The sequence below is a fragment of the Oratosquilla oratoria genome, chromosome 30, assembly GCF_046742065.1.
Source record: "Oratosquilla oratoria isolate Oo_2021 chromosome 30, ASM4674206v1, whole genome shotgun sequence".
Classification (NCBI taxonomy): Eukaryota; Metazoa; Arthropoda; class Malacostraca; order Stomatopoda; family Squillidae; genus Oratosquilla; species Oratosquilla oratoria.
In genome coordinates this window covers 38,948,135-38,960,530 of record NC_134806.1, presented here as the reverse complement: position 1 = coordinate 38,960,530, position 12,396 = coordinate 38,948,135, and the positions used below count along the sequence as shown (strand labels likewise).

Genomic DNA, 12,396 nt, shown 5'->3' with positions numbered 1-12,396 from the left:
CTCTATTTCCACCTTTGTGAATTGGCACCACATTTCCCTTTTTCCAATCAAGCAGCACAATGCCTTCTTTCAATGAACATGTAATAGGACTGTGAATCTTATCTGACAGTTGTTCCCTACATTCTTTAAGTATCTAGTTTGAAATCCTGGGAGGTCCTGAAGCTTTTGTCACAGCCAATGATCCCAGAAGATTGAGCATTTCCCTCACTTCTACATTCATATATTCTACATACATACATATACCAAGGCTTTTTCCCCCTTCCAAGGGAGGTAGCCAAAAAGGGAAAGGCATAAAAACACTCCCACCCATTTCATCCCTAAAAACACTCCACACCCCTCCCACCCTTCCTCTCATCTGAGCACCTCCTGGATGACGGGTCATCCCTGCACCCTGCCCACCGCCCTGGGTCAGAAGCAGTGTCGCAAGACACAGTACATCCACAGCGAGGCCGCTTCATTTAATCGGCGACCCCCCCTCTCCGTCCCCCTTTGCATATAAGGCGAGGACGGGGAGAAATCCCTTCGGGCTGCGTCAAAATTTACTCACACATACTACCCCACCCCCCACTTCCCCGCCCATTCCTCCTCATGCAGTCACAACATCATCCATATACAACCATTCTCCACTCACCTCTGTCTTCCGTCCTCTCCCTTCCTTCCTCAACAGACATTCCCCTCTTCCCCAAAGCCCCCTTCACCCCATCCATCCACCTCATCCTAGGACGTCCCCTCATGTTCACTCCCTCCACATCTGCCTTCCATACCTCTTTTACTAGTCTTTCTTCACTCATTCTTTCCATGTGTCCAAACCATCCTAATATTCTTTCATCAACCCTATCTCCCAAATCCTTTTTCACCCCTGTTCTCCTCCTCACCTCCTCATTTCTCACTCTATCTAGCCTAGTAACCCCCACCATACTTCTCAGACACCTCATCTCAAACACATTCAAACTCCTTCTCTCTTCTTCTCTTATGTTCCACGTTTCTGCCCCATACAGTGCTGTTGGCACAATCACTCCTTCATACAGTCTCCTCTTCGCATCCATTCCCAAATGTCTATTCCTCATTACACTCTATAAACCACCAAGGCATTTACTTGCTTCTCTCAATCTACATTCTACCTCCACCTTTTCCTGCTACACTTGCACCCAAGTATCTAAAACTATCCACTTCCTCCAGTCGCTCTCCCTTAATGTTCACTTCCAGTCTACTGCCACTTTCACCCCTTGTACATCTCATCACCTTACTTTTACCCACATTTATCTTTAGCTTTTTTCTATCACATACTCTCCCAAACTCTGCCACCAGCTTCCTCAATCCCTCCTCTGACCCTGCCACAAGCGCAGTGTCGTCCGCAAACAACAGCTGGCTCACCTCCCACTTTTCTCCATTTTCTTTAACCATCTCCAATCCCAGACTCACTACCCTAGCATTCACCTCTCGCACCACCCCATCCATGTATAAGTTGAACAGCCAGGGCGACATAACGCATCCTTGACGAAGTCCCACCTTTACTTCAAACCACTCACTCTCTCCATTTCTAATCCTAACACATGCTCTACTACTCTCATAAAAACTCTTGACAGCTCCCAAAAGCTTTCCTCCTATCCCATAAATCTGCATAACCTCCCACAGTGCCTTTCTGTCTACCCTATCATAAGCCTTTTCCAGATCCATAAAAGCCCAAAAAACATCCTTCCCCTTTCCTATAGCTTTCTCACATATCTGTCTTACCACAAAGATCTGATCTACACAACCTCTACCCGTCCTAAATCCACACTGTTCCTCACCAATTACTCCCTCTGTTCCTCTCCTAATCCTCTCAATTAAGATCCTCCCATAAGCCTTCCCTACTACACTCAACAGGCTAATCCCTCTGAAATTACTACATTCACACTTGTCCCCTTTTCCCTTGTAAAGAGGAACTATACAGGCACTACTCCAGTCCTCCGGTACTCTACCCTCTCTCCAGCAAACATTAAATAACCTCACCAACCAGTCCACCATCACTGCACCTCCCTTTTTCAGAAATTCTGCATGACATCCATCCAGACCAGGTGCCTTACCTGCTTTCATCATCTTTACAGCTGCCTTCACCTCATCCTTCCTTATTTCTCCTCACTCATCACTCTCATTTTCTTCGCATTTCCCACTGCAGCTATCTTTCCTTCCCTATCCTCCTTCACATTCAGCAACTCCCTAAAATATTCTGCCCATCTTCCCCTCACTGCCATCTCTTCCATTATCAACTCTCCATCTGTACCTTTTACCTTTTCTTCCCTACTTGATTCGCCTCCTCTTCCTCTCTTAATTTCTTTCCAAAACATCTTTTTATTACTTTCAAAATTGTCTGTCATACTCCTACCCCATTTCACATCTGCTCTCCTCTTTGCCTCCTTTACCTTTTGCTTTACTTCTCTTTTCTTTTCTTTGTACATCTCATATGACTCCCCTGTCCTCTTTTGTAACCAATCTGTGAATGCTCGCTTCTTCTCTTCTACAGCCTTCTTTGTTTCCTCATCCCACCATTCACTACCCTTTCTTCTATTTCCCCCTGTCCTTCTTGTTCCACACACCATCCTTGCACACTTTAAGACTCCCTCCTTGAACCATCCCCATTCCTCCTCCACACCCATCTCTGCTCTATCCTTTACTCCCTCCCACTCCTCCTTCAGCTTCTTTTCGTACTCCTTCTCCTTTTCCTTTTCATTCAAGGAGTTCACTCTAAGAACCTCCCTACCTTTTGTCCCTTTCCTCCTTCTCCATCTATCCTCCACTCTCAGCTTACCTTCCACCAAAAAATGATCTGATATTCCCCCACCCTCTCCCCTTAGCACATGTACATCCTTAACTCTTCCTATCATAATCCTATTTACCACTACATAATCCATTAGCGCTCTATCTACCACCCTTCCCTCCACCACCCTCTCCCATGTGTACTTATGCTTGACTTTCTTCCGAAACACTGTATTTGCTATCATCAACTCTCTTTCTAGACACATTTCCACCATCAACTCTCCACTACGATTCTTTCCTGGAACTCCACACTTCCCAACCACTCCATCGATTGGACCATTTCCCACCCTAGCATTAAGGTCTCCCAGTACTATTACATTGACATTTCTTCCTAAACCCTCTATGCACTCATTTAAATCTATCCAAAAGGCCTCCCTTTCTTCCATGTTCTTCTCACTGCCCGGCCCATATGCACTTACAAAGACCCACATCTCCTTTCCCAGTTTCACCTTCATCCACATTATCCTTGAGGAAACCTCCTTCCACTCCACTACCCCTTTACCTATCTCCTCACTTACTAGAATAGCCACCCCTTCCCTCCCTCGCCCTCTCTTCACTCCTGATAACCTCCCACTTACACTCACCCTTCCCTTTCAACTTAGTTTCACTCAAAGCCAACACATCCAACTTTCTTCTCACAAACATACTACCTATCTCTTCCCTTTTACTCTCATCTGTACCACATCCACGCACATTAAAAGACCCAAACCTTAGGGTGCTGGCCCGAGGCCCTCCAGCACCCCTTATGCCTTTCCTTTGATTTTTAGGAATTTGCCCCTTGGGGCTACAGGGAGAAGGATGCCTAGTCCCTCTCCCCGTCCCTTTCTTCTCGCCTCTTACGATCCAAGTGGGAAAACTTGGTGGCAGTATTCTTTTCCCCCACCACAGGGAATTCCCCCAATCAGAAAGAGAATACTCAGAGAAATGGTACAGGACAGCAACAAGGGGTTGGGGGACAGCATAACGGAGGGACAGTCGTAGTATAAAAGTGTCATCATTTCTCTATGAACAGAATTTCTTCTATCATAGACAAAATGATGTGTGGCTCTGGTCCGTAGGGGCGCCCCATATAGACCCTAAAGTATCGACTGCATGCTACTTTGCCACAATAACAAGCAACCACTTTCCTCCAAAAAAGTGCTCTCTTTTGTGAAGACTGATTGGAAACTTTCATTCATTATTTCTGCCTGAGCTGAGGCTTCTTCAAAGACCTCACCACCCACTATTAAATTGGTGATTTCTTCCCTGTTTCAATTTACCATTTATAAACCTGTAAATATAGTTAGATACAGCACACTGCCTCGTGTGCTTACGGGCAGTGTGCCACCGAATGTGAGTAAACACTGTCCAAGCAGATCCAAGTCTTGGACATTAAACAACATTAATAAAATGAAGATCTATACTTACAATGTAAGAAGTCTCTCAGAAGATCACAGGCTGGAGAATTTAATGGAAGAACTAGACAACAACAAGTGGTACATCATAGGATTGAGCGAAGTCCAAAGAACGGAAGAAAAGCTTATACAATTACAAGATGGTCACCACCTGTTCTACTATAGAGGTAAGTACAAAGAAAGATCTAGTGGAGTAGGATTCTTGATAAACCGAGAGGTTGCTGGTAACGTAGTCAAATTCAGTAGTTTGTCAGACAGGGTAGCTTGGATTGTGATAAGGTTGTGTAAAAGGTACACTCTAAAAATAATTCAGGTTTATGCACCAACTTCACAGAGTTCAGACGACGAAATTGAGTCATTCTATGATGATTTAAGTCAGGTAATGGATCAAGAAAAAAGTAAGTACACGTTGGTAGTAGGCAACTTTAATGCTAAAGTGGGGAAGAAGATGGGAGATGAGGCATGCATTGGTAAGTTTGGAGTAGGTGAAAGAAATCAGAGGTGAGATGCTAGTCAATTTTGCAGAGAACTACAACATGAGGATAATGAACACTTTCTTCCAAAAGTGTGTAGGTCGTAAATGCACCTGGAGAAGTCCAAATGGAACAACAAAGAACAAAATAGACTTCATATTAGGAGATGAGAGCAAGAGCGTTGGCAATGTTACGGTGATAAATAAAGTCAACACAGGTAGTGACCATAGAATGGTAGGTTGCATAGCTGAATTTAATTTCAGAGCCGAGAGAAATAAACTAGTTTTAAAAAAGAAAATAAGACTTGCAAAGGTTAAGGATAATAATAAGAAATTTCAGTTAGAAATTAAAAATAGATTCGAAGCTCTAAGAACTAACAAGGACAGAGTGGAAGATATTAATTTGAATTTAGTGAATATCATTAAGGTATCAGCAGAGAAAGTAGGAAGTACAAAAAAATTAGAGACAACAAATACTCCAAAGCTACAAATGACCTAATTAACCTCTTCAGTACGGGCCAAAATCTCGCGGGCAGCATTAGCTGCCAGACGTACAATATGTCGCAATAATACTCACATCATAAAATATAGTCACCGCTTATATCGATCGTTCTCTCTTTCACCCTTGAATTTTGATAACCATAGAAAATGTGATGAAGACAGTTTAGAGAGTATGTCATTACGCAGGGGCAACTACAATAAATATAATCAAGACGCCGATATGGCAGCCTCGCGTATCCACTTGCTCCTCATGCCGCCTACGTATGCGGCACCATATGGAAGGGGTTAAAAGAAGAAGGACCATGCAGGATAAAAGCAGGAGAGACAAAATAGAAAGAGTAGAATTAAACAAGCTTATCAACAAAAGGCAGAGATTAGAGAAAAGAAAGAGAAACATGGATGAAATAAAGGAAACTATTCGGAAAGGTAAAAAGAGTGAAAGATATTGTGGAGGCAGTAAAAGAGAGGAAGTGGAATTGAGAAGGTAAGTTAGTGCGAACGACTGATGAGCAATAGAGCTAGTGTATAACTGAGTGGATGCCGCAAGATAGGAAGCGTGGAAGAGGGAGACCAGACAGAGGGTGGAGAGATGAGATTGAGAAGTTTGTAGGAGTGACGTGGCAGAGGATGGCACGGTCATGTGACTCATGGATGCTATGAAGAAGGTCTTTGTTCAGCAGTGGACTCAGGATGGCTGATTTGATTGATTGATTGAAATACTAAATGCAGGTTAGGTTAAATAGGCTAAGTTAAGGAAATTCTTCATACTTTAATTTCTTCAACCTCCACATCTACCAAAACAAACATGGCATCCCAGTCTAAGTGGCTACATCTGTTTATGTATAGCTTTTAGCAACTTTGTTCTGTTTAACTGTTACTGATTTCTGCCATGAATAATGTATACTAAGTTGTAGTATAATTTACAAAATTATTTTTCTATTGCTGTATTGCATGTGTGCACTTCTAAATAATTACAAAAAATTCCCTTACCTATGTTTACTTTTATATAAAAAAAAATAGTTTTTATTATTGCAGTTATTAGATCTAGTATATTTTTGTGCTAGTTTTTTTATTACCTTCAGTATTATTCATGTATTCATTATTATTACTATATATATATATTTTGTGCCATTATATTTTTTCTCTACATTATGAACTTTATTAATCCTTATTTATATGTACTATAACTATTAAGATTAACATTTTCTGTTCACAGCTATATTACTATTTGTTTAAATGAATCTGGATTACTTATTTTAAATGTATGACACATTGGCATTGCCAATGCCTATCTTACTTGATGCCAATCTATTTTTTAAGATTAAGAGGGCCACAAAACATGTCACATAAGTTTCATATGCTTGTGTTATCCTTGCAATTTTAAACACTATCTTTACATCTATGTATCTTATTGCCAATAAATCCAATTCAATCCAAGTTCCAACTACAACTGACAAGACTGGATCGCAGAGGGGAAGGGCATGCCTAATCACAGTGGAATTCCAGTCCAGCTGAGCAGTCGTTCACTCACAGAATACACATAGGTATAACATTAAATGTGTCTGCACTGCTCTTTACCCTAGTCACCTAGTGATATGGTAAAGGGAGATAGTAATGAGGTGATGAGTTGAGAAAAGCATGGGATTGTGTATGACATGGGTGGGTTTTGAATGAGCTCACTTGTAAGAAGGAAATGACTTTTGGTATATAGTTATACACAAGAAGTCATCAAAATATCTCTACTGGAGAAGTGCTGTAATTGGACTTGAAATAATAAACTGTGAGGACAATGGAAATAATTGTCAAATGTTTGTTGTGTCATCCTCACAATTTTAGAATTAGTATCTTAATATATGTGTACAGTATTCGATTGCAAAATAAAATCTAAATTAGTAAGACTGACAAAATAGGAAATAGGAAAAAGACCCCCAGAAAAGGATACTTCACCATTCTATCTTGAATGGTGGTTTAACTGCACTGCAACACTCAGACATTTCATGTAACATTATCTTATGGTTATATAACGCAATGCACATAGTTATTATACCTGGTTCCAGTAATCAAGTCAAGTTTATTCAAAAAAGTTTGCTCATTTGGTTGTGATTCGGATTCCAAAACACATTTGCCATATATTTCTGGCACACACAGTATAAAAGTGATGGCAAATTTCAACCATGCCATGTTGGTAGCTGAAAATATATCTTTGAGAAAAAAAAATCTGTTCTTCTAAAGTGCAAAGGATTCCAAGGCACACAGTTTCCGCGTTTTCCACAAAACTAACGTCACAATTGCACAATAGTTTAAGATTAAGACAGGAAAGCTCGCCATACTGTGTTGTAAACAAAGACGAATGTTGTCATCTGGTTCTTAGATGGCGCTAGTATCACGTTGGTACTTTACCATGCTGAATTAAGATATTAATTGCACTTAAACATGAAGTATATAAGGCGTCAGATAACAATGATAGTTACGATGTTATTTGCCTTGACTTTAGCAAAGCGTTCCACAAGGTGCCCCACCAGAGACTACTAAATAAAATAAAAACCCATAGCATAGAAGGAAAAGTGGACTTTCCCTAGAGCTTGGATCAGTGACAGAAAACAGCGGGTTACCATAAATGGTGTAAAATCCAGATGGGAGAGTGTTTTTAGTGGGGTTCCCCAGGGTTCGGTTTTGGGTCCCTTATTGTTCATTTTGTACATAAACGACTTGGACACTGGGATTAATAGTGATGTTAGTAAGTTTGCGGACGACACTAAAATAGGACGCCAAATTATGTCAGGAGACGACGATGAGATTCTGCAGGACGATCTTAACAAATTAGGTGAAATGGCAAGTGAACTTCAATATCTCAAAGTGCAGCGTGTTAAAAGCAGGGCTACATATCCCCGAAAATAAATATAGCTTAGATAACACGTTTTTAGAGAAAACTGACTGCGAGAAAGACTTGGGAGTGTAGTGGTGGTGCTCCACCCGCCAACACCGACCGCGTCTGAGACACCCGTCCCCCATGCAGACTGAACAGGGACTGATGTCCCCAACATGAGCGGAAGCGCGCGCACTCACCAGGGCTCGCAATTGGCCCATAGCCAAAGGGAAGCAGGCCAATTAGAAGACTAATCATTAACTGGGGCCTGGCTGTGAGCAGCTACCAGGATTTAAAAGACGGCCTCTTGCCAACAGAGGGCAGAATCGCTCGAGAATCAACACAGCGCTCCTAGAGGTCAGACGTCTCTGCACTCCAGCTCTCTCGACAAACGCCCAGGAATCTTCGCCGGCCGGTGGTGGTGAGGAGATATATCTCCTTGCTGCTGCCGGTCTGGCACAGGCCGACCTCTTCGTTGACGTCGGCAGGCGGGTTTACACCAAGACAAATACACACATTTCCCAAGTCACGTAATTCTCTGTTTTCAGAGTAGTGCTTGGAAGAAAAGAGGCACACGCACAACTTGCTCGTTGGCTTAGCAGAGGCCCAAACCGTCTCTCATTCAGAACCCTCAATCTGATTGTGGGCTGGTCGACGGAGAGATTTGGGACACCTCTCTGTCTAACCGGCCCCCAAACTAACGCTGGCCTCTTCGCTGACGCTGGTGAGCGAGTTTACACTTCTGACATTTTACACACAATTCCCAATCGCGTAATTATCTGTTTTCAGAGTTGTGATTGGAAGGAAAAAGATTATACAACACCCGCCCGCCTGCCCTCCCTCGCACCGCCACTGAACCAATTCTACTCACCTTCAAACCCAACCTGGGGAAAAGCAGGCTACTCAGGCCCCACCTGTGGCTTATCAGGAACGCGCTCTACACGCTCGCCGGTGGTGGCGAGGAGATATATCTCCTTTGCTGCTGCCGGCCGACCTCTTCGTTGACGTCGGCAGACGGGTTTACACCGCCCCCCCGCCCCCCCCCCCCTCGCACCGCCACTGGATCAACTCTACAGGATTTCAAACCCAACCTGGGGAAAAGCAGGCTACTCAGGCCCCACCTGTGGCTTATTAGGAACGCGCTCTACATGCGGGAAGTGTCTACTCACTCCCCGTAAGATACACTCACACACCTCTCACGAACATAGCCACGCCACACTCACAAACATCTACACTTACTTTTTCTTCGACTAAAATTCGCTTCCTTTCTAACTTTCTCTTATACTACATCTTCTCATTTCAGTTTACCTCCCACTAAAGATTTTTCCGTTTTTCCACCTTTCTCTACTACTACGCCTCCTACCATTTTCAAACTTTTGTTGGTGACCCTGATCCTACTCCCGGCGTCGGCGCCGCCGTCCAAGCTCCCAGTCCATTTCTCCCGAGCCACGACCACAAACTGCCCCAAATCGCTCGCTAATTCGCCCGGTGACAATAGCCCTCTTTGATACGCTACTATCTTTTCATTTTCTTACAGACATTCTTCCCCTCTCACAGAAACCGATCCCGCGCAAGCGGGTGGTCTTTCCTAGGAATTCAGAATTCAGAATCGCTCCTAGAGGTCGGACGTCTCTGCACTCCAGCTCTCTCAACAACCGCCCAGGAATCTTCGCCGGCCGGTGGTGGTGAGGATATATATCTCCTTGCTGCTGCCGGTCTGGCACAGGCCGACCTCTTCGTTGACGTCGGCAGGCGGGTTTACACCAAGACAAATACACACATTTCCCAAGTCACGTAATTCTCTGTTTTCAGAGTAGTGCTTGGAAGAAAAGAGGCACACGCACAACTTGCTCGTTGGCTTAGCAGAGGCCCAAACCGTCTCTCATTCAGAACCCTCAATCTGATTGTGGGCTGGTCGACGGAGAGATTTGGGACACCTCTCTGTCTAACCGGCCCCCAAACTAACGCTGGCCTCTTCGCTGACGCTGGTGAGCGAGTTTACACTTCTGACATTTTACACACAATTCCCAATCGCGTAATTATCTGTTTTCAGAGTTGTGATTGGAAGGAAAAAGATTATACAACACCCGCCCGCCTGCCCCCCCCCCTCGCACCGCCACTGAATCAATTCTACTGACCTTCAAACCCAACCTGGGGAAAAGCAGGCTACTCAGGCCCCACCTGTGGCTTAACAGGAACGCGCTCTACACGCTCGCAGGTGGTGGCGAGGAGATATATCTCCTTTTCTGTTGCCGGCCGACCTCTTCGTTGACGTCGGCAGACGGGTTTACACCGCCCCCCCTCCCTCGAACCGCCACTGGATCAACTCTAAAGGATCTCAAACCCAACCTGGGGAAAGGAGGCTACTCAGGCCCTACCTGTGGCTTATCAGGAACGCGTTCTACACACGGGAAGTGAACTCTACTCACTTACCGTAAGATACACGCACACACCTCTCACGAACATAGCCACGCCACACGCACAAACATCTACACTTACTTTTTCTTCGACTAAAATTCGCTTCCTTTCTAACTTTCTCTTCTACTACATCTTCTCGTTTCAGTTTACCATCCACTAAATATTTTTCCGTTTTTCCACCTTTCTCTATTACTACGCCTCCTACCATTTACTAAACTTTTGTTGGTGATCCTGATCCTACTCCCGGCGTCGGCGCCGCCGTCCAAGCTCCCAGTCCATTTCTCCCGAGCCACGACCACAAACTGCCCCAAATCGCTCGCTAATTCGCCCGGTGGCAATAGCCCTCTTTTATACGCTACTATCTTTTCATTTTCTTACAGACATTCTTCCCCTCTCACAGAAACCGATCCCGCGCAAGCGGGTGGTCTTTCCTAGGAATTCAGAATTCAGAATCGCTCCTAGAGGTCGGACGTCTCTGCACTCCAGCTCTCTCAACAACCGCCCAGGAATCTTCGCCGGCCGGTGGTGGTGAGGATATATATCTCCTTGCTGCTGCCGGTCTGGCACAGGCCGACCTCTTCGTTGACGTCGGCAGGCGGGTTTACACCAAGACAAATACACACATTTCCCAAGTCACGTAATTCTCTGTTTTCAGAGTAGTGCTTGGAAGAAAAGAGGCACACGCACAACTTGCTCGTTGGCTTAGCAGAGGACCCAAACTGTCTCTCATTCAGAACCCTCAATCTGATCGCGGGCTGGTTGACGGAGAGATTTGGGACACCTCTCTGTCTAACCGGCCCCCAAACTAACGCTGGCCTCTTCGCTGACGCTGGTGAGCGAGTTTACACTTCTGACATTTACACACAATTCCCAATCGCGTAATTCTCTGCTTTCAGAGCTGTGATTAGAAGGAAAGAGATCATACAACACCCGCCCGCCTGCCCCCCTCCCCTCGCACCGCCACTGAATCAATTCTACTGACCTTCAAACCCAACCTGGGGAAAAGCATGCTACTCAGGCCCCACCTGTGGCTTATCAGGAACGCGCTCTACACGCTCGCCGGTGGTGGCGAGGAGATATATCTCCTTTGCTGCTGCCGGCCGACCTCTTCGTTGACGTCGGCAGACGGGTTTACACCGCCCGCCTGCCCCCCCCCCCTCGCACCGCCACTGGATCAACTCTACAGGACCTCAAACCCAACCTGGGAGAAAAGCAGGCTACTCAGGCCCCACCTGTGGCTTATTAGGAATGCGCTCTACACACGGAAAGTGAACTCTACTCACTTCCCGTAAGATACACACACACACCTCTCACGAACATAGCCACGCCACACTCACAAACATCTACACTTACTTTTTCTTCAACTAAAATTCGCTTCCTTTCTAACTTTCTCTTATACTACATCTTCTCATTTCAGTTTACCTCCCACTAAAGATTTTTCCGTTTTTCCACCTTTCTCTACTACTACGCTTCCTACCACTTTCTAAACTTTTGTTGGTAATCCTAATCCTAATCCCGGCGTCGGCGCCCCCATCCAAGCTCCCAGTCCATTTCTCCCGAGCCACGACCACAAACTGCCCCAAATCGCTCGCTAATTCGCCCGGTGGCAATAGCCCTCTTTTATACGCTACTATCTTTTCATTTTCTTACAGACATTCTTCCCCTCTCACAAAAACCGATCCCGCGCAAGCGGGTGGTCTTTCCTAGGAATTCAGAATTCAGAACAGCTTCAAAACTGCAACACTGACCACCAAACGTCGATTGTACCTAGCCCTCGTCAGACCGATTCTGTCCCAATCCCCGGGACTAAGCCAGACGACCATCAGAAGGTTCAGAATGCCGCTGTCGAGTTCATCACGGGTTCGCGATGGAGCGACTTCAGAACTGCTGAGCCTCTACACCGAATTTCCAACATGCGTCCACTCAACCAACACAAACACAAACTTCAC

General features: G+C 44.9%; 1 protein-coding gene across 1 annotated transcript in view; it reads right to left on the bottom strand.

The window, feature by feature from the left end:
* Positions 1-7,476, bottom strand: part of LOC143041087 (cation-dependent mannose-6-phosphate receptor-like) — an 85,525-nt gene extending 78,049 nt beyond the window's left edge. The window contains exon 1 of the mRNA XM_076212778.1: positions 7,211-7,476. Within this exon, the coding sequence (XP_076068893.1) occupies positions 7,211-7,344 (134 nt within the window). The 5' untranslated portion in view covers positions 7,345-7,476. The remainder of the gene's footprint in view (positions 1-7,210) is intronic.
* Positions 7,477-12,396: the final 4,920 nt, after the last annotated feature.